Raw genomic sequence first — 23506 nt, 5'->3', positions numbered from 1 at the left:
AAAGCCACTGGTGTGTTTCAATGACATTTTGTATCTCTGATAGGATTTTATAACTTTCAGCTTTAAAGCTGTGCCACAGGTTGACCCAAACATTAAAACCTGAACTTTAAATAATGCAAATCTATGAGTCTGACACCCTATATGCATTTGGTGCACATGTCATTATGCACAATTGATCAAACTTTGAAGGAAGTTATAAGAATCAACCTCCTTGACTAATTCTAGGCATAAGATAGACTACCCAAAAAGACTCAATTAACAAGAAAAACAACATACTGATTCAGCAATATGTCTTATAAATTAGCCATAGAGATTCCCTAAGCTGGTCAGCAGTTAGTTAAACAATCACTATAGTTAGGTTGTAATTTATTTGTATAATCAAAATACATTATTTTATTAAACTATACAATCAGTTGTATCCAGTTATCTAGTTAACATTTTGTAATGAGATGAGTGACATGGCTATACATACTTTAATACTTTGTTTCTAGACTTCTATTAAGTTTTTTCGACATGGGCACCATTCTTACCTCTCTTTCTCTCTCTCTCGCTCATCTCTACAGTAATTTCAAATGATCCTGCGCGAATGCGCGTTCTTGAGGTTCTGAGTGAGACGCGGAACTGCGTCTGAGCACATGTTGACAATAACGATCAACGCGTCGTTTAAATGAGCGGTAAAAACGCGGTTTTGTCGTGGGTTCCTTGCACGCACGAGTGTGAAGCCTATGAATGAAAGCACGTCAATGGGCTTGTTCGACTTCATGCGGCGCCGCAACAATCGACAGCCGGGTGACGTCAAACTACCGCGAGAGTGATCTGCGAAATCATACGGAGGAGTTTGCTGCGGAACTTTGACGTCATGCAGCACCACAAGAACCAGCAGCCGGATGAAGTTGAACAAGCCTATTCTCTTCAGTTCACACGCACCAGCGCAGCGCGTACACTGGCGCGGAGCAGAGCGAGAATTTAATGGATTTTAAACCTTGCATATGTATCCGAGTCCTGATCGGGAGGTAACGTCCGATTCCGATCGAGTCTGAAACCACGTGATAGGGGCCGATTTCCGATCACGTGATCGGATCGGGACATCCCTAATTAAAAGTAAAAGTATCTGGCCAGAATTATACTTGAGTAGAAGTTAAAAAGTACCACATTAAAATTGTACTTGAGTATTAAAAAAGTAAAAGTACCAGGAAGAATGAAAACGAAAGATTCATGTTTAAGCTTTTAATCTTTAAAAACATGAAGTGAATGAACCACATACAAGGTTTTATCCTTTACAACTGTTTGTATTTAATTGTATTTCATTATCAAACTATAAGACTACTACCTAATTTTACAACATGATCTCAAAGTTCCGTGGTATAGTCACAGAATTTTGTGCTAATTTATCCGTGTCTAGTTTTTCCAGACTTTTAAACAATTGTCGCCTTACGTTAGGGTTAAGAGTTGGGTTTGGATGTCATTTTATGTTACAGAAAGTCATTCTAACACCAAACCCATGTGAAAATGGTAAGAAAATAGGAAAAACAATTGGGTAATACGTGAAACTGACATGGAAAAGAAAGTCTGGGGTACAAAGACACAGAAAAATGCGGAGATCCGTGACAATGACAATGAATTTCAATATGCAACATGCTACTCAAAATTGTAAAACCTCGAATTTAACTTAAATTTCAAGCTCTATCAAGGCTCTTACAGGCAGCCGATGCAGGAAGAGGTGTATTAGGCATTGTTCACACTGTTAGTCCAAATCCAAAATTTTGGTGCATATCCGATAGGAATCCAATCACATTCAGAGCGTGTGAACGGCTAAAAACCACATGAAATCTTTTTTATTCTAATCCGTTTCAGGCTACATCCAGAGATGGTTTGAAATCCTTTTCAAATCGCCGCTTCGGAAATCCATTTTAGTCTGACCGCCCTGATCGCATTTGTGTAGCTTTTCGGTTACGTCATGCTGTCAGAGCACATAAAACACGTCAGACGTCGAGGCAGATTGCCGTGCCAGCACGACGTCATTGCCATGGAAACAGTGCAGATAATCCGGGAAACGGCTACAAGAAGCACAGATCGGATCCTAACAGTTGTGATACACAATGTGGACAGTGAGTCTGTCAAATCAGATATCCACCAAAATCAGATTTGGACTGACAGTGTGAACAAGGTCTTAGTCTTGATAGAGGCTGCTAACAGCAGAGAACATGTCACACTTCATGTGTTGTCGGTTTCAAAGAAGCGAAAAAATTTTCATCTTTAGATAACCTGTTGGCCAATTCCTTAGTGTGGTCCAAAGGCTCCAGAATAAATAACATTTAAATTAAACTGGCCATCAGCGCAATTCAATTGGTTTGATAGAGCAAGGGAAAATAGATCTCTAAAATAGAAGTACTTTTTGACTGTAAATAAAATTGTAAGGAGTAAAAAGTACTTTTTTTTTCTTAAAAAAATGTAATCAAGTAAAAGTAAAAGTACTGATTTTTAATTGTACTCAAGTAAAGTAAAAATCCCCAAAAATAATACTTAAGTACAGTAATCAAGTAAAATTACTCAAGTACTTTACACCTCTGAAAACACAACATGCAAGTAAAAGTACAATCAGGTATTTATTGCATAAAACAGTATAAAAGAATTACAAACAATTTGCATTGCAAACCTTGCGAACTGAAGCCATACGATTACTTTATATGAAGAACTCTGTGATCAAAACGCACAGTCAGATCTCATTCAAACATAAACCAGCATGACGTAGTCGGTCACAAGAGCCAATAGCGCTTCGCATTCTTAACTAACGTAATGATCGTCACGAGACACACGAGAGCCAATGCCTTTTCACAATCTTAAATGACATATCATCACTTCTTTTGGCGGCATTTTTTGAATCAGTCTACACCGAATCTGATATTTACAGCGGATTGTCATCACTTTTGCATCTTTTCTTCAAATAAATCGATCGTTTGACCTCGGTACACTAAATCGGAATATTTGAAGTTCATTTTTAAAAAGTTGTGACTGTTTTGTATGCTGTGTTTATATCATATAATAAATAAATGGGTACATTATTTGCCCTAAATGCCTGAATAGTGTAATGTATAATAACATACAATTAATCCTGTTGGTTTAAATTGAAAATCTTATCCCAGTACATGTCATCATAGCAAAATTACCCCCTACAATATCATTTTATAGCCTAATATAATAAGTTTCACCTGCTGATGGTAGAGGTGCTAATTTAGTAAATGCATCTATTGGTCATACTTGGTGTAATGGACAAATGACCAAAGCAATCGTATGAGTTGGAGGATACGTGGCATTAAGAACTAGATTCCCAAGACTAACAGTTTGTGCAGCTGGTGGAGTCAAAAGGAGACATTTTTCGGTGTGTCTGAGTATAGCCAACTGTGTTCCATTTTAGGATTGTAAACTGATTACGTTATTAAGAAGCTGGTAGACCGCTTTGACAAAAATATTAGGGTAGACCCTTTTTAAAAAATATTCCAGTTTGAATGTTTTTGGTTTGAGTGTGGAGGCCAAATAGTTTTGTCTGAGCACTGTTCTGAACTGCCGATATTAAGAAAAACACAAAAGAGCAAAGCACAGTGTGTAAGTTAAAGCATAAACCAGAATATTCCAGTCTGCAGGCAGTCCGAGGACGACATGTTCCTTGCCAATTAAAGGAAATAAATCCAAGCCGTTCCTTGGACTTGGGTGGCTTTGCCTTATTAACCAAAAGACGGTCCGTGGGGAAATAAGTCAATACATATGCACTCTCTGATAGCCTGGGTATGCACCTGTATGCATTGTTTGCTTTAGCGGCTGGTTAACAATAAGATTTATCCAAAGATATCGGCCCGGTATCTGTGCAAACACACACAACAGATTAGCTACATTAATTACATCATGCAAATAGCGCTGACTTTTGTGATACAAGCCTAATTTGTTTGCACTAAAAGGAATCATAATGACATTGACTTGATAAATACACATGGTGCAGTGCTACTGTATACTGTAAGAGCACAGGGTATGGATTTTGGATTGCAGATGGTTAGATGCAGGTTTTTGCACCTGTACTAAAATGTTGACCACAAACCTGGCATGTGTGTTGGTGAATTCGCTCTTCAGTTTGTTTTAGGAAAACTCTAGTTGTATCTCGCACAGTTTTCCAAATCGACTGTTCAATATAGACGGTTTCATCGGACGCACGTGACACACGTCTGGATCCGAACCTTACTTCCGGTTTCGTTTTTTTAATGGTCTGACTAGTTGCTAAACTGATCTCTTGAACAAATGCCTCGTCGAAAATAACATATGTTTTGGTTTCCTAGTTAATCTATGTGTTTTTTTTTTTGCTTGTTATATAAATAAACTACGTTTAAAGAACTTTGTTGTTATTTATTCTTATCGGATTTTACCGGAAGTTACGTGCGGACCGCGACAGCCGCTTGTTTATGTTGTTACTGCTGAAACCGTCTATATGTATTGCTTTATTGTCATGCCATGGGTAGATGGGGGTCGGTCATGGGGAAAAGTCATTTAACCAAAGGTTCTCAGCTGGGACTAAGCCCTCTCAGAAAAGATGAGTGCAGAGGAGAGGGTGGTTTCTTTCAGGTACGATAAGTGTTCTTTGCTTGGATACGCATCAGTTGTCTTTCTTCCGCTTTCAATGTAGTGCTTCTCATCTTGAATAAACCCATGCTTATTTTAAATGTGTTTTCTGCTTATACTGTACTTGTTTATTCATAAATGTTATTATTCATTCAGTTGTTAAAATAAAATGTTCCAACATTAGATTTATGCAGAAAACGACACATTATATTGAAAACAAAATATCAAAAAAGGGCTCTGTGGTCTGTGCCCTTTGGTTTGTATGCAAAGGTTACAAAAGCATTTTAAAGAATTCAATATGCATCCATAAAAGAATCCCATATCTCAGGGTTTAGTTTTGGTTTTATTTTCATTTTTTTTTCAAAATGTATATAAAATGTCAGTAATTGGGGGATAATGTTTATATTTTTAAAATTTTTAACAAAATATTCCATTGTTTACCTTTGGAGTCTAAAGTCTCTGATGCCAAAATGTCTTGCATTAACAAAATTCCCCAATACCCCAATATTTTTTGACACTCCCCTGACTACCAGTTATGTAGTTTGCCACTTTAACCATCAAACATCTACTGAAATGTGTGTCAGATCATCATTTTACCTCAGAACACCATCTGAAGAATTTTGGTTGCATTCTAAACCATATTTAGTACATGTAGTTGCCTTATATTTAGTATGTACACTAGTTTTGTTAAATAGTTAAAAGTGAATTTTATGAGATTCTGGCTTGTAAAAGTAACTTGTAAAAATATTGAAGGGGACATGTCATAAAAATATGACTTTTTCCATGTTTAAGTGCTATAGGGTCCCCAGTGCTTGTATTAACCTCCTAGACAATATGATAAAGAACAACCCAGTAACTTAGTTTTGGTAAACCATTGCGAGCATGTAAAAAAATAGGTAATTGAAATTTGGCTCTCCTTGTGATGTCAGAAGGGGATAATACCACCCCTTAATCTGCACTATCCAATCACTGCACTGCCATTTAATGCAGATATCAACTCATTTGCATTTTAAGGGACACACCTAAAACGGCACATTTTTGCTCACACCTACAAAGATTTATTTGTTAAAAAGTATTGTGAAATCTTTCCTTTAGAGCTTGCCTTGCCAGAGCTCAACCCTGCTGCAGATGTGTCTGTTATTGTCTCCTGTCCCTCAGAGCCAATTTTGTAAAATTGTTAAATTGTCTTTTGTCTGTCTGGGGTGAGAACTTAGGAGTTGGGGATGTAGTGTTACAGTCTCTGCAGGGGGAACCTGGTTGATCTGTAGTTCAACATAGCTGGAGACTCAGAACAGGTGTATATGTTGTTTCTCATCATGGGAGGCACTAAATGGGTGTCTGCTAATAGGACGTACTTTTGTTCCTTTTATGGGGCTTTCACATCGTTAGTTTGGTTTATTTGGTCTGGACCAAGGACTGAAAATTATACATTGTAGCATTCTTAGCCATTTTGGTTTCTTTTCACACAACACTTTTGGTTTGCTTTGGTTCGAACCATGCAGTTGAAATGAAACAAAATGCAGTCGTGTGAAACATACACCTTGTTGGCCAGAAGTGTCTTTAAATGTATTGTCTAAACTGCTTTTCAATTGGTCAGAAGTAGCATGCAGTGAACACAGAAGTAAAGTATACAGAGAGAGGAGGAAAAGATGTCTATTTAAGGAAACAGTAAGAAGAGACAACTGGGCTATTGTATTCCTGGTCATCATACTACGGAGTTTGAACACACCACTTTAGACACACTATATATTTAGAGAAGGGGTCTCAAACTCAAACTGGCTTGGGGCCATTTCTGAAATGGACATCTTGTCTGAGGCCCGCAGAGCTATTTTAACATAAAAAACACAACATTTTGTGGGAGGCCGCAAATGACCTGCGGGCTGGGGCAGTTTGCAATTTGGTGATTTTCCCATTCCAGTGCTGTGATTGGCTGCTGATTTCAGAGGCCTTCCTTCTCTGTGTGGACCTCCATTGCATAATATAAAGAGCTAAATAATTTCTTTGTTGTTTTGCCTATGCATTATTTACTTCCCAAACCACTTTTCCATATCTTCTTTGTAGACCGTTTTAATGGCTATTTCTCAATTTAAGAAAATGATATCTCTGATAACGTTCAATTCAAAGTCGTATTGGTTGTTTGTATAGCTTTTCACACAATGCTTGACATTTAAAAGCAGCCTTGAACATAACAGGATATGTACATACAGTATGCACTTACAACATAGCATGTGACTAGAAAGTCTAATGTGAAAAATAGGCAAACGTCATCCACACAATATTTGTTAAGGAAATTACTCTGATATATTTTTTAGCATCTCACATGTATGCACACACTGTATCAATCAGATAAACGTTTCAAGTATACATTTAATTGTCCCATATGTCATACATTTATCATTTTGGTGTCTCTGTTAATTTGATCAAATTTTGAGGTTTTCAAAGAAAGACAGCCAAGGTCTCTAATTAGTTTACGCATTTACAAGTATTTGTAAACAAATGTGTTTTGCCATTTACAAATGCATCCCCTATTTTAGAGCCCTTTCTCTAAAAGGCTGTTTCAAAGAAGTTTAGCACAAACCTTCAGGGATAAAAGAGAAGAATACTAAGAAATGTTCTCTTTTTAATGATGTTATATTATTGCTTATATAAAAATGTTTGTTGGACCAGTTGTTTTTCTTTTTCAAACCTTGGTTTGATTTTGTTAAAGTAAATTGAAAACCTATAACTGTCAGATAGCTAAAGCAAGTAGTCTTTGCAATGTGAAAAGTGTATGTCCTGTAGCGTTGGTTGTTGTTACAAATGTCTTGACTGACAGTGAAATGAAGCAGCTCTGTGTCTTTTTTTCATTAAGGGCATTGGCCATAAAGAATCAAACCTGAAGTTACTGCTGGCAATATTGTGTTTTGCCGCTTTGCAGCTTGAGTTCAAATTTGAGAATTGAAGTCTGCTGTTGTGTGACAAGATCATGCCTCTAGTCTTGACTTAGTCTCTCTCTCTGTCTCTCTGTCTCTGTCTCTCTCTCTCTCTCTCTCTTTCCATTTCTCCCTCTTTCTTTAAATTTTAAGGACATTCTCAATAACCTTGAGAATGTGGAGTCATGTGACCTGGAGGAAGATGACCTCATGCTGGATTTGGACCTGTCTGAAGATGCATCCTTACGTAGCGGTAAGTTATATAAGTATATAACATGCATTACTTAAAATCTTTATTATCTATAACATATACTAGTAATATAAACCTAGTACCCATGTCACTACTTTTTTCTTTTACAATTAAAAACTCACACAACAACACTGGCTAATTATACAACAACACTATTCTTACTGCATGTGTTGTATTGTCATTGCATGGAAAACATGAGGAAAAGCACAATAATTTATCACTTTAATAAAAAAGATAAAACCAACTGCAAGTCAAACACAGGACATGTATACTTAAAAGAGAAAATGAATGCATACCCACCTAAGCTTTTAAGTGGAATTCACAACAATGTTTGTGTACTATGTTCATGGAAGTTGAGTAATGCAGTTCAGTCCCTTACTTTTCCTTTTTACCAATAACACTGTATGCCCCATTTAATGTAGGGTTTAAGTATATTACTGTTTATAAAATAACAAAAAACACACTGACACTTTCTATTAAGCCTGTGATTATAATGCATTGCACTTTTTAAAATAAAGGTTCTTTTAATGTGCTTCACAGCGATGCCATAGAAGAAACAATTTTGGTTCCTCAAAGAAACATTCAGTCAAAGGTTCTTAGAAAAACCATTTCTTTTAAACCTTTTTATAATCTAAAAAAAAAAAACATTTTAGCACTACAAATAACCGAATAGTTCTTTATGGCACCCTTCAGTCAAAAATGGTTCCTTTATAGCATCGTGCAGCACCTTTATTGCAGTTTAATGCAGAGTGTGTTAAGGATATCCTTACTGCAGTGTAATGCGTTCATAATGCCTTACTTAAAACCGTATGTTGTACGTAAAAAGGCAGCATTTTACAATGTCTTTGTCTAGTCTCTAGTAGATCTGTTACTTTGTTAAATTCACAGACACTGCCTATGTAATCTAGACTAAAGTCTGACAATGTAATTATGAGATTAGGAGCATCAACGTTGGATTTCAATTTCAATTTAATCTTTGACATGGCCTTATTAAAGACAGGGTGTAATGCTAACTTTAGCCTACTAGCACTGAAATCACAATCCCACATTCTATTCAATTCGCCATCCAAAGTCATGCTTCCTTTAAAACACATGAACATGCACAGACCAGAAGCCCATTTATGTCTCATTTACCAGTGAGAAAACTTTGCAGTACAAAGTGAATAACATTACCAAAATAGCAGTAAAGTTTCCCATGTTAATTCGGGTTTTTGCTCTTTGCTGATCCAGACAGTTTTTGTTGTTGTTATTGTTGTTTCAAAAAATATTTTGTGGCTCCTGTGCAGGTTGTCAATTCAGCAGGAAAGTTTGTTTGCCTGCCATTCTCCCTCTGTTTACAGAGGGGACGTGAACGTACTGATGATGTATGATGTCTGCGTGAACAGGGAGGAGAAAAAATAGCATGCATCCAATTATTGCATAAGGTCCGAGTTTCACAAATGACATAAATAAATGTAGACACTTTAACATAGTTATTCCTATCAGGATATGAGAAGACTTTCAACAAGCATAACTTAAAAAAAATTTGGGATCAAATCAGCTACCCTGTCTTTAAAGGTAGGGTAACACATTTGATCCTGAAACATTTTTAGTTATGCTGGTTAAAAGTCTCCTCACATCCTGATAGCAATCACTATGTTACATTGTTTAAATGTATTTGTAGAAATTTATGTCATCTGTGAAAGGCGTAGGACCAAAAAATGTTCAACCAATCATAGATCTCGGTCTGAACGAACGTTGCCTTTTTTGTCCCTCAACCGTAAGAGTAATGTGAATGCCCACCCGCAGCTAGTCCATGCAGACACCATACGTCATCGGCGCGTTCACGTGTGCTCACCTCCTGTCTGTAAACTATAGGAAGCCGAACTCATGGCAAACTTTTCTGCTGAATTGACAACCTGTACAGGAGCCACAAAACGAAAAACATCATTTTATTGTCTACCTATTGCAATAAAACTACAAAGCAAATGTGTCATATAAAACTTAAAATTACATAACTTACAACTATGGGAACTGTGAAGTAGAGGTCTTCACGGGTCCACTTAGATCCAAAAACCCGAGGTCCGACCCGAGACCCGATCGGGTTCGGGTCTAAAAGTTTCACATGTGCCTCGGACACGGGTCGGGTACAATAATAGCGGCATCGGGTCTCGGGTAATTTAAAAATGAATGTGTTTTTTCTGAACGGACCCGAGAAGACCCGAACTCTCTCGCCTGTGTGCGTCAATGTGCTTTTCAAACCTCTCATCTGTTTGCCAAGAGCGCTTGCGACATTGTGTGGTTGTCGGAAGGTTCATTTTCGTTGAGACAAACATGTCAGTCAATTATAAATGTACATTTTAGCGGTTACGTTGGTGTCGTCGTCAGATAACAAAGTAAAACGAATGGAGCAGCTCGCCAAATTGGTTGCAAGGCCACCGGAGTTTCTTTCTGTCTGACTGCTGCGCGTGGGTCTGCAGAATGCACACACGTCAGTGCCGTTTACATTCGGTTCCAGTCGGGTTAAAAAAATGTTCACTAGTTCGGGGCGGACTCGGGTCTAATTTTCTCGGGTTTGTCTCGGGTCGGGTCTTTCTTTAAAAAAATTTTATTTATGCACGTCGGGTTCGGGTATGAAGTGATTCGGGTCATTTCGGGTCGGGTACATTTCTTTGGACCCGAGAAGACCTCTACTGTGAAGTTCATCATTTGTTAATAATCATCATCTTTTTAGTAAGGTTTAAAAGTTCTAACCACACATTTAAGTGTAGTAATGTATTGTAACTGTTGTTATGATTATTGATTGGACAAGGCCATTATGCAAGCATTATAATCATAATTCTGCTATAATGCATTATAAATGCAGGCTTCATAGAAAGTGCTACCATACATCATTGCATTGAGTTGTATATTTTCTTTTCTGTAAATCTGCTTTAAATATGTGTGTGCCGGGAAAGTGGGTAATTTAGATTTGTCCTCAGAGCTGTGCTTCCAGATGTCATTTAGTGAGCCTGGTTCACAGTTGTTTCTCGTCTCTTTACTGCGTGGAGCTGCTGTTTGTGTGTAGTATGGTAATGCTTAGCACATCTGAGGGGTTTCATTTTATTTTGCTATTAGACTCGCAGTGCATCTGAGTGGCTGTTCAATTTTACTGAAGATAAGAGTGCTGCATATCAGTACCATCGTACCGATCTCCTGATGTCTCGCTATGAGAGAGAATGAGCTATTTAATGTCATTCTGTGGTTTGAGATGAGTTTTACACTTCACGCAGAGTTATAAGCTTTTATTCGTTTCAATGTCTTATTCGTTCTTCACTTAATGTGGAAATATAAATGTGGAATAGAGACCCAAGAATAGTTCTGTCTGCAGAGGTGTGTAAATGTTCATGGTTTGCAATTATTTTCTCATACAGATATTTATGTATCAAACTGCAAGGCTAATCCCACATATTATACTTTAGCATGTAACTCATCCCACGTTGTTTGTGCTAGTTTAAACATAAATGATACTTTCAAATTAAGCAGTTTGTTGAGTAAATGTGCGCAAGTGTCCTAAGTGATTAGATGTACGATTTTTATAGGCCAGATAATAATGTGAGGGAAATATTAAAATCATAGCAGCTGCCTAGCACCCTAGTAGCAATGAATTTTGCAAAGGCAAACACAAATCATATTTTCTTCGGTTAAAAGGTGAAAAACAAGTTCTTGACATTCTTGTGGCAGACACTGATGGGTTGTCACCATATGAAGGCTCTGAGAAAGTAGGCCATCCAAACCAGGGGAGGAGACAACATCAGCGCTGGAGCAGACTTGATCAGTTCTGCCGTGAAAGCAGGTAACGTTATTATCGATGCAATATGTCATTTCGTCGGATTGTTGTAAATATAATGTCAGTATTTGTCATGCTACAAACTGTATTCTTGAATTCTGTGGCATTACGTTTCACACACCGTTGATTATGCAAGCCTTTTGAACATACTTTATTTGACCACGTGTGAGATAAATAACTTTAATAGTTATTTAATAGTTCAGTTACGACTGAACAAACACTCATCAAAATGCCTAATAATTGTTTGTCTAATGCAGGGGTGTCAAACTCATTTTAGGCTGTGGGCCGGATGGTAAATAACGCCATGAAGTGCGGGCCGGATAATTTTTTTAAACCTTAGTGTGCTGCTGATAATTGTGTTAAAATTAACTTAACAAACCAATTAATTAGTTTGTTTAGCAAAAAACCAGAGAAACACACAGCTCTGTGAAAACTACATTTTCATAAGCTCACACTCATACTGTACATACTATACACACAATTTACATCTGTACAAAACCCACTGGCCTTATAGGTTGAAAAGCTTTAATTTAACTTCTTTTGCCTTAATGCCAAAATTATTTATAAACCATTCACTTTTCTTTGGAATATATTTGTAATGAGAACAGTCATTTAGAAAATGCTAGATGGGGCAGTGGCCCAAACCAAAAATGGCATTATGGTTGGTGGTACTATTATTATGGTTTTAATAAAGTATTATAAATATTATGTATTATATTACTAGCATCAACTTAGACAAGTGATTATAATGGGAAATATAATAAGAATTAAAGTGTGACAATCTGCTAAATATTCAATATGATTTACCTGCTGGCTTGATGGGAGCTTTGAATCCATGTTTGCAATGTTGAACTGCTGCTAAAAGCCTCTCTTTCCGTTCTCTGTCGTTATTTTGTGAAGGCATTGGTGTTTTTTGTATTTTTTGTCTACAAAGTGTGCCAACAACAGCAAATTTAGTGTTTATATTAACTTAGATCTGATCGGGAACATTAAATCGATTAGACAAGCATTGTAACGTTAATAAGAATGTGGATATTTTGTTTTTGTTAGCTTGCTAAGATGTTAGCACTTTTTGAACACTGACAACAAATCATTACCGGAAGAAATACATAAACATACTTACAAATTACTAATTCTGCGGTTTAACAACTGATATAATGTAATGAATCTACCTGTTAATGCAACGAACTTTGGAAACGGTCGTCTTCGCTCTCCAGGCAGAGAGTGGACACAGAGATGCTGCGGAGCGGGCGAGAAAACACGAAGTGGATCACCGGAATCAGTGGATCTTTAGCGAAGCGGTAACAATAAAACGGCAAGATTTTTGGGCACCATGTTTAGTCTATGTTCCGCGTTTTGCTACTTTCCGCAAGTCTCTCATATTAAAAACGAACTAGACACCCGCCTAAAAGGGTTTTTAAAATATGTATTTAATATTTAATAATACTGTATAAATCATCACACGGGCCGGATTGGACACCTTTGCGGGCCGTATCCGGCCGGCGGGCCGCATGTTTGACACCCCTGGTCTAATGACTGTCAGCAAATCAGCTAAAGTGCATATCACTGTCCGGTTAAAATGTTCATTGACAACTTTGTAAAAGCAGTGGTCCATCTTTGGTGTTGCCATCTTGTGGATGCTGCAATTACTACAGACAAATCCTGACACACGCTCAACATCGTTACGGAGGTCCCACCTTCCAGTTAAAGGAACCAATCATCAAACGATTGTTTGTACACGAAACCCGAATCCAGACGTGTACTGGGGGAGAGGCTTTATGCAGAGTTGCGTGAGGCGGATATCAACCTTTGCGCAATAGCTGAAACAACTTTAAATAAAGGTCGCAAGTGACACCTCAGTCGCAACCTGCCAGCCTTGAGACTTAAACCGACAACATTATTCTTCATTGAAAGCTAGCCTTCATACGCCATCATCTCATTCCAATAAACTCAGCCTCTCTCCTGACACTTCTTCTGTATCTCTGTTCTTCAGAAAGGCACCTCCTCAACAGACCATCATATTCATGCCACCGAGACTCTGGGAGACTCTGTGAAACATGGCTTTGTTTAGACAGCTCCTCATTTTTTGACCTTTCTAAAGCTTTATTTTACAGGTTGAGGCCTCTGGCTGACCTGGTAGATGTTTTCTGATCTCTTTCTCTCTGCCTGGCCTGCAGGAGTGACATTTTGCAGTCGTTTGACGGGTGTCAGGGAGAGGGGTTGGAGAGGTCGGGGTCGGACCATGTGATGCTGGATGAGTTGACGTTGACCCACATGGCTCAGGACTGCTCCTCTGTCAAAGTACAGCTGCTTCAGTTAAAGACACTGCTTCAGGTAAGACCCATACACATGCTGTGCAAGTATAACCTTTTATGACTTTTGTGTGTGTTGCTTTAATATTAATACACTGTCAGAAAAATGGGACAGTACCCTTTAAAAAGATCTTAATATGTACCATTTAGGTACATATATGAATACATTTGGTACCAAGATGACCTTTGAGATACTTATAAAGTATGTACCTCTTGAAGTACTAATGAGAGGTCTGAGATGAAGCTGCATTTAATACACAGAGACGTAGTTTACTGACAATCGGGGCAATTTCGCATTAATTATCGCGGACGTATCGCCTGCGATATGGCCCAGCTTGTCAGTGAACTACGTTTATGTGTATTAAATGCCGCTCCATCTGAAAGCAGCTGATGGCGATTTACTACTTATAAGGGCTGTCACTTTTTATTCGATATTCGAATATGCATTCGAACATGACGTGAAATGCGCGTGGGGGGCGACGCCTAGATATTCGAATATATTCGGATACATTGCATGATATTCGAAATCCGTTCGAATTAGATTTTTCTTAAAAGTGACAGCCCTACTACTTATCAAGGAACCGGCATTACTTACGAGATGCGTGTGGTATCGCATGTGATTTATTGTGCAGCCCTAAAAGAAATGTACCCGACCCAAAGGACCCGAATCACTTTTTACCCAAACCTGACGTGCATCAATCAAAATTTTTTTTTAAAGCAGACATATCATGCTTTTACATCTGTCCTTTTTACATATAAATCATCTATTTGTGGTCTATATAAAGCAAAACTGCAATGCTTGGGTCTGAATTCCTCATTATTATAGCCCCACAGGCCCCCTTTCTACCCCTTTTCTGATGTGCATCTGAGAGCAACTCATTTTGGTACTGTCTTTTTTAATGCACGTCATACCCTACCCCCTCTCCAGGTTGCAGAGGTGACACTCGGTTAAACTCCACCCCGTTCGGCCATTTTTGTAGTTTTATAGCAGAGATACGATTATCTAGCGGCACAGAAACTTTTTATTCACTCGTTATTCACAAAATGTCAACAACGGAAGACTTGTCCATCCAGCCTTATATGTTCGCGCCAGAGTCGGAAACGGAGCGAGATGAAAATGAAGACAACGAACCTGCAGAACAACGTTTTCATATGGAGGTATCGCAATGGTGTGAGGCTGCAGCCTCCGGAGGTCGCATTTCTAGGCTGCATACGTCATCAAGGCGGTCTTATTTCAGAATATTAACAGTTATAAAGTTGACTATTATTCTTAGTTAATCGGAAGTTGTTGTAATATGCTGTAACTTAATCCCAGGTTGATTACCACATGCGACATCCGTAGACTGCAGCCTTCGGATTGAGGAACAGCACTGCTAAACCATGACCACCGTGTACTTTACTGTTTTTAAAGTTATTTACAGCTTACCGAAGTGCTCTGCTCGTCGTCTCCAAAGATAGAAGTAATTGACCCCTCAATCAGACGAAGTCTATCTGCAAATCCTACTTTATACTGGTGGAGGTTGGTGAAATAGTTATCCTTGAAGTGCTTCGCGCACAAAAAAATGACATTTCCGTGAAAAATAAAACTCAACCAGGCACAGGTTCAACAACCGAACATTTTGATTTACTCTCTCGTAACTTCTGCATCCTTGAGCTTGGACTACAATATCGCAGCGAGAAATAGAAAATGGCGGATTGCTCGTAGTGTTGGGCTGGGAGTCGATGTCCTTATTTGGCAGTTCCGCTGCAAATACTGTGACGTAATTGTTCAAACCCTTACAGAAAAACAACATGAATTTCACATGTTTTTCACATGTGAACCACACCAATTTCACATGTGAAAAAAAAACATGTGAACACATGTGAAATGTGTGTCTTTGGAACATTTTTGTGTGAATCACATGTGAAACACATGTGAATCCCATGTGAAACACATGTGATCACATGTGCATAATGTGGTGACAATTTTTGACATGTGGACAACATGTCACCACATGTGCCACATGTGATCCACTGATTTCACATGTGATCACATGTGTTTCACATGGGATTCACATGTGTTACACATGTGACGCACACAAAAATGTTCCAAAAACACACATTTCACATGTGAATTTGCACATGTGAAATTCATGTGACTTTTCTGTAAGGGAAAAACGTAATAGATAATAGAAAAATCAGAACAGGTTGGAAAATATGACCAAAACAGAATATAAAGATATCAACAAAGCACCTAAAGAGACTAATTTCAACTTTTATGTACTTCTAAACACTACAAATATACAACAAAATGTATTTAAGAGCTAAGAAAGTGGATTTAGCATGATATGTCTCCTTTAAAAAAAGATCTTAACCTGAGGCAAACCCAAGAAAATTATACCTGACGCAAAGCAGTGGCAATATCCCCCCCCCCCCCCCCCGACTGAACCCGAATTTAAACGTCAGCAACAAATCTGCAGCCCTGCATGCACCAGTCAAATAGAAAGACCAATTTGACCCTCTGAGATCTGTCATAACGAAAATTAACCTACCGCCAGACAGATGAGGGGATGGAAAAGGACACGAAGCCTACATGCAAGATAGTTCGGGTCGTCTCAATTCTGTTTGGCAAAAATCTTGGGTCGGACCTCTAGTTTTCGGATCTAAATGGTCCCGTGAAAACCTCTTGTACTACTAAGTATTTTGTAGGTGCAAAGGTATACTATGTTTATGCAACCCTTGCTATTGCTCATACTTAATGTTGGGGGTCATAGTAACATATAAATCCAACAATCTAAAATGCTAACAGCCGGAGCTTAGCCATTCCCTGGTAGCCACCAAAATACCCTAGTAACAACATAGCAACACAATGCAACAACTGCTGAAAACACTACCAACTCACAACACTCTAGAAACTGGGTTAATTTCTAGGTAAATATGATTTTGCTCATAGTTAAGATGGTGTACACTCTAAAAAATGTTGGGTTAAAATTAACCCAACTTGGGTTGTTTTGCAACCCAACGCTGGGTTAAATATGGACCAACCCAACGCTGGGTTATTTTAACCCAACAAGTTGAGTTGTACAATCAACCCAACTCGTTGGGTTGATTTTTTTAACCCATCTGTTGGGTAGAAATAACTTTTTGTTGGGTTGAAACAACCCAATGTTTGGTTAATGTGTTTAAAGCTGAAATTTTGTGGTTTAAATTGCTTTCATACCTTTCATTGTGGTGTCTATAAATAAAAAAACATCGATTTAATTGAAAAAGCATATTTATTGCACATGAACAATAAAAGAGTACATAGCCCTACACAAACAATCAACTTTCTGATAAAAAATATATGAGTATTATATCTCACAATCTAATATGACAGATACCCAGTTAACATTACAATTAGATCAAGTAAATAGTTGTACAAGTAAGGGATAATGTATTGGCAGCATGTCATCACAGAAAAAAGCCCCGACAGTTTCTACAGGACAAATGTCATGAACACATTGGTTTAATCATTTGTAAATTTAATGTCGGATATGTAATTAATAGACATAGCTATTTAATTTTTGTGTAATATAAAACTGTACCTGTCAAAATGATTTGCAGCATTGGAGTTTTTAGTTTTGAGCAGTAGTAGAATGTCACGACTGGCCAATCAGAATCTAGCATTTTAGAGAACCGTGTAATAAGAAATGGTTAATGTAACACATAAGATCAACACTAAGTTGCACAAACAGTCAATATATGATCAACATGAGTTATAATTTTAGCATGACAAATAACTACACAGACTTCTTATAGAAAGGGATTCCGTTCTTGGGAGTTTGTAAACAACAGTCTTCAAAAACACCAACACTGATGTGCACTGCTTAGTAAAATTAATGTCCAAAACATAAAAAAAAGTTTAAAACATGTCAACATCACCAAGGAGGGTGCATTGCTGGAGTGACTGTCTGTCAAAAACAACGAAGGCTTAATGGCAGAGATCGTCATCTTCCAATCCAAGGACAAATGGGAATGGTTTTGTCACCTCAGCCTCTCAGAAGAATGCAACCATGTTGGTCCCAACCTGTTGAAAACAGACATAACACTTGTTAGAATGCAGGCAAAGACTCTAAATGCATGATGCAGCATGCAAACAATTCATATTTCATACACACAAATGTAGTATCTAGTTTAATTGTAATGAAATTTATAAACTCAGATTCACAGTAATTTCAGATTCTGCCACGTCACTTTACCTGGCAGTAAGCCCAATTTTTTAAATTTGCAACAACTTGCATACTTGCCCTTATTATTTAATATAGCCAACACTTTATTAGCATATATTATGTAACGAATACAGGGCTGGACATTAACGTTTGTCCCTAAAGTTAATGTTTTAGAGTTGCGAGTGAAAGACGATTTTTCTCGTCCGAGTTTTAACTATTCCTACGTAAACATCTCTTCTTGCTAGTTTACAAACAAAAGCAAAGTGTGCAATACTTCCATTACTTACATAGACTTAAGATTTTCTTCCCACTTTTGTAGAAATGAGTTGGAATATCATCATGGGGTTCTGTAGAGATAAATGTTTAGGTTAAATTAGTAACTTTATTGTCATAATACTCAGCAAACAACTATTGTTTTCCCAAGTGTACCTGGAGGTGATTTGTTGATGCTCCTGGTTCTTGGCTGGGAAGTTGCAGGATTCTGTCTGTAAAATGCAATGCCCAGGTTTCAAATAGCTTTTCGGCATGGGCAGGAAATAACACAGAGAAGTCTTGTGAACTCTGAAAATGACAAATCATACATTCATTTTCAATAAAACTTTAATGTAAATTTACAATTAAAGAGATAGTTGGGCCAAAAATGATATTAAACCCATGAATTACTCATCTCCAAGCCGTCCAAGATGCATATGAATTTTTCAGACTAACACATTTTCAGTTTTTTTAGAAAATGTTTTAGATCTTTCAGTTAATCAAATGTAAAGTTATGGGGTCCACTCCTTCAAGTCCAAAAATATTTGCATCCATCCTTCACAAAATAAATCCATACAGCTCCACGATAATAAACAAAGGCCTTCTGAGGGTAATCCGTGCAGTGTTGTTGTAGAAATATAACAAAAATAACTAGCTTCTGCTAATGGCGCCATCTTGGTCGCGTCCGCATTTAAGATGAGAGCTGTCCTGAATAAAGAGGAATCTAAGATGGTGGTATTACCGGAAGCTAGTTATTTTTGTTTATAAAGTTTAAATATAGATATTTCTACAACAAAACGGCGCGGATTACCCTCAGAAGACCTTTGTTTAACATCCTGGAGCCGTTTGGATTTCTTTTGTGAAGAATGGATGCACATTTTTTGGACGTTGAAGGAGTGGACCCTGTAACATTACATTTGATTAACTGAAAGATCTAAGACATTTTCTAAAATATCTCAAAATGTGTTCGTCTAAAAAATGATGGACATATGCATCTCGAATGGCTTGGGGGTGAATAAATCATGAGTTTAATATCATTTTGGGTGATCTTACATACCACTTTTGAAAATGACATACTCACAGCAAAATAAGCTTTAAATAATAAAAAACAAGTGCATTTTCATGTTACCTGTAAATAACTTTGTAAAAGCTGGTATCAGAACCTCAAAGTTACATTGTTTTAGCTTCTCCAGGAAAAAATATTCATCTTTTATCCATCAGGGTCTGTGGAAAAGAACCAAAACTGTGATTTAAGTGGGCATCATCAAAAACATTTGAAAAAGATAAAAATGTCTGTAACTTACACAGACCAAATGAGAGTTCACAATATGTGACCCTGTCTGTGAACTCAAGGCTAAAGTTTCATGATCTAAACATGATATTAAAAGCATCAGTTTGATTTACAACAAACGATTATTTATTTAAAACGTACACGTTTCTTCCTCATATTAACGTTATCTGTTTTAAACTGAATTTCTAAACCATTAGAATACGTTACATTCTAACGTTTCTAAAATTATTAAACAAGCCATGTTTTAGACATATTTCATAAAACGTTTGATCAAACGAAATATTTAAATCATTTAAAAGCAAGCATAAACATCGTTTAGATTTACTGGGCATTACAGACTAGCCAACGGAAGCTAATAAAACTAGTTTAATAACAGTTATGTCATGTGAACCATCATTTTGCATACTTTTGCATTCAGAAATAGTTTAAATGATTAAAAACTGATACAAACCTTTTCCTTCAAATAAATCAAAGATAAGTCGATGAAAAACCGTTCATGAATCCTGAGGTGAGTAAATTCCGTTGTTGCTGTGGCTGGAGTCCGAGTCTGACGCGTCTGTGTGGGGGAAGGGAGAAGTTCTTTCTGGGGAAGCAGAACACTGACACCCGGTGGTCACGCCGGTAACATTCCGACTTTGTGTAATTAAACTTTAAAATTGGCATTCACTTTACAAACCGACTGCAAATTTGAACATTACACATATATATTCTCGCCTGAACTTATGTTTAAAATACATTTTGTGGACTAGAGAAAGTTATATTGAGAAACAGCTATATATATCCATTAAGTTGGCTCTGCTTCAAAATTACCCAACATATAACCCAACAAGTTGGGTTACACAAAAACTACCCAACACTGATAAAACAACCCAACAAAATAACCCAACTGGCTCAACCCAGCAGTTGGGTTGAAAAAACAACCCAATGTTTTTTAGAGTGTAGCTTTGTTAAGCAACCTTTTGCCCTTTGGTACAAAGGAATGAGATCAGATCTGCTTGAGATCAGTGGCACAAATGAAAAAATCAATGTCTTCGATTAAAATCTTAACCATAAGCTCACATTGCCTCACAAACTTGGAGGCAAGTAAACTTTACCAGTTTAGTTTTTATTAAAACTTTTCTTGGTGTGTTGCAGTTTTTTCCTAATTTATTTGATTGTCTACTTTTCATTTTCTGCACATTTATCTGTCAACGGCAGTTGACTTTGCTCGAGACCTCAACAGGTTTTCAATTTTGCTACAAAATCACTCTCTTCTAGTGTAATGTGGCCCTTTTGATTTATGAAGCTGGGGCGAGTTGTGTCTTTCCTTCACTGCTCGCACGTCCTCCTCCATCACTTTTCTGAATAGCACAAATAATATCGACTGGCTTCTGGAGAATGATTGCTGCTTTGTGCGTCACATTGAGAGATGCAATTTTCACGCAAGACTAACAAATAAACAACGGCAAAAAAAAAAAAAAATGAAACCCAGCACATTTATTCTTCTTTGCTGTCGAAATATCAATATCAGTGATTACAGTAAGTGTATACGGTGAGACTGAAAAACACAAGTCCTTTTAGGACTATTGTCTTTTTTGATAGCACTTGTGGATGGATGTGAGACATGGTAATGGTGTTATTAAGTAAGCATTTGTTGGTTTTCTGAGGTGTTCTTGAGGAATTAAACAAGATGGCAAGAACCTGTTTAATCGATAACGTTTTTGTAAAAGACACCTTTATTTATGTGATCCAACAAAAACATTACGTTCCAAACTGTTCATAAATAAACTAGGTCAGGTAGTTACTTAGTACATTTGATAAAAATTTACATTAAACTAGATTTTAAAGTTTGAGGACAAACTTTATGTTGGCTTGAAAAAGCGTAGCCTGAACATTTAAAATGGTTTGACAGAAGTTTATTTTAGTAGGCTATCTGGCTGTTAGCATGATTAGCATGAAGTTAGCATGATTAGCATGAAGCTAGCATGATTAGCATGAAGCTAGCATGATGTTAGCATGATCAGTATGAAGCTAGCATGAAGCTAACATGATTAGCATGAAGCTAACATGAAGCTTACATGATTAGCATGAAGCTAGCATGATGCTAGCATGATTAGCATGAAGCTAGAATGAAGCTAACATTTATTCCATTGCTAGGGTACTAAGTTTGGTTGCTAGGGAGAAAATTGGCATCCCATAATGATCAACCTTCAAGCCACAAGTAAAACGGTCCAACCCCCGTGTCTCTATGATGTTCTGAAGCGGAGATATAAGGCTTTGTTTATTCCGTTGCTAGGGTACTAAGTTTGGTTGCTAGGGAGAAAATTGGCATCCCATAATGATCAACCTTCAAGCCACAAGTAAAACGGTCCAACCCCCCGTGTCTCTATGATGTTCTGAAGCGGAGATATAAGGCTTTGTTTATTCCGTTGCTAGGGTACTTAGTTCGGTTGCTAGGGAGAAAATTGGCATCCCATAATGATCAACCTTCAAGCCACAAGTAAAACGGTCCAACCCCCGTGTCTCTATGATGTTCTGAAGCGGAGAAATAAGGCTTTGTTTATTCCGTTGCTAGGGTACTAAGTTTGGTTGCTAGGGAGAAAATTGGCATCCCATAATGATCAACCTTCAAGCCACAAGTAAAACGGTCCAACCCCCGTGTCTCTATGATGTTCTGAAGCGGAGATATAAGGCTTTGTTTATTCCGTTGCTAGGGTACTAAGTTTGGTTGCTAGGGAGAAAAATGGCATCCCATAATGATCACACTTAAAGCCACAAGTAAAACGGTCCAACCCCCGTGTCTCTACAATGTTCTGATGCTGAGATATAAGGCTTTGTTTATTCCGTTGCTAGGGTACAAAGTTTGGTTGCTAGGGAGAAAATTGGCATCCCATAATGATCAACCTTCAAGCCACAAGTAAAACGGTCCAACCCCCGTGTCTCTATGATGTTCTGAAGCGGAGATATAAGGCTTTGTTTATTCCGTTGCTAGGGTACTAAGTTTGGTTGCTAGGGAGGAAAATGGCATCCCATAATGATCAACCTTCAAGCCACAAGTAAAACGGTCCAACCCCCGTGTCTCTATGATGTTCTGATGCTGAGATATAAGGCTTTGTTTATTCCGTTGCTAGGGTACTAAGTTTGGTTGCTAGGGAGGAAATTGGCATCCCATAATAATCAACCTTCAAGCCACAAGTAAAACGGTCCAACCCCCGTGTCTCTATGATGTTCTGAAGCGGAGAAATAAGGCTTTGTTTATTCCGTTGCTAGGGTACTAAGGTTGGTTGCTAGGGAGAAAAATGGCATCCCATAATGATCAACCTTCAAGCCACAAGTAAAACGGTCCAACCCCCGTGTCTCTATGATGTTCTGAAGCGGAGATATAAGGCTTTGTTTATTCCGTTGCTAGGGTACTAAGTTTGGTTGCTAGGGAGAAAATTGGCATCCCATAATGATCAACCTTCAAGCCACAAGTAAAACGGTCCAACCCCCCGTGTCTCTATGATGTTCTGAAGCGGAGATATAAGGCTTTGTTTATTCCGTTGCTAGGGTACTTAGTTCGGTTGCTAGGGAGAAAATTGGCATCCCATAATGATCAACCTTCAAGCCACAAGTAAAACGGTCCAACCCCCGTGTCTCTATGATGTTCTGAAGCGGAGAAATAAGGCTTTGTTTATTCCGTTGCTAGGGTACTAAGTTTGGTTGCTAGGGAGAAAATTGGCATCCCATAATGATCAACCTTCAAGCCACAAGTAAAACGGTCCAACCCCCGTGTCTCTATGATGTTCTGAAGCGGAGATATAAGGCTTTGTTTATTCCGTTGCTAGGGTACTAAGTTTGGTTGCTAGGGAGAAAAATGGCATCCCATAATGATCACACTTAAAGCCACAAGTAAAACGGTCCAACCCCC

The 23506-nt window shown here is 37.8% G+C and overlaps 1 protein-coding gene and 1 long non-coding RNA gene across 7 annotated transcripts in view; one reads left to right on the top strand and one right to left on the bottom strand.

The window, feature by feature from the left end:
- The window catches only part of ccser2b (coiled-coil serine-rich protein 2b), a 158837-nt gene that overhangs the window by 42804 nt on the left and 92527 nt on the right, over window positions 1–23506 (top strand). For 4 of the 5 annotated variants that reach the window (XM_065242655.1, XM_065242653.1, XM_065242658.2 and 1 more), the window contains exons 4-6: window positions 7671–7770; window positions 11437–11581; window positions 13753–13909. In XM_065242655.1, coding sequence (XP_065098727.1) covers window positions 7671–7770; window positions 11437–11581; window positions 13753–13909 — 402 coding nt within the window. The remainder of the gene's footprint in view (window positions 1–7670; window positions 7771–11436; window positions 11582–13752; window positions 13910–23506) is intronic. The other variant, XM_065242656.1, reaches the window with a different exon arrangement.
- LOC135720506 (uncharacterized) lies at window positions 17032–22061 on the bottom strand. Of its 2 annotated transcripts, none has more exons than XR_010521300.2 (5): window positions 20069–22061; window positions 19456–19550; window positions 18504–18635; window positions 18362–18421; window positions 17032–17932 (listed from the first exon to the last, which is right to left on the bottom strand). It is a non-coding gene; the product is annotated as an uncharacterized lncRNA (long non-coding RNA). The 2 variants fall into 2 exon arrangements; XR_010521301.2 differs by having other exon boundaries at window positions 18362–18384.

This window comes from Paramisgurnus dabryanus, chromosome 1 (assembly GCF_030506205.2).
Source record: "Paramisgurnus dabryanus chromosome 1, PD_genome_1.1, whole genome shotgun sequence".
NCBI classification, from domain to species: domain Eukaryota; kingdom Metazoa; phylum Chordata; class Actinopteri; order Cypriniformes; family Cobitidae; genus Paramisgurnus; species Paramisgurnus dabryanus.
Note: the sequence above shows the minus strand (reverse complement) of the source record. Positions and strands in the feature narration are given on the sequence as shown.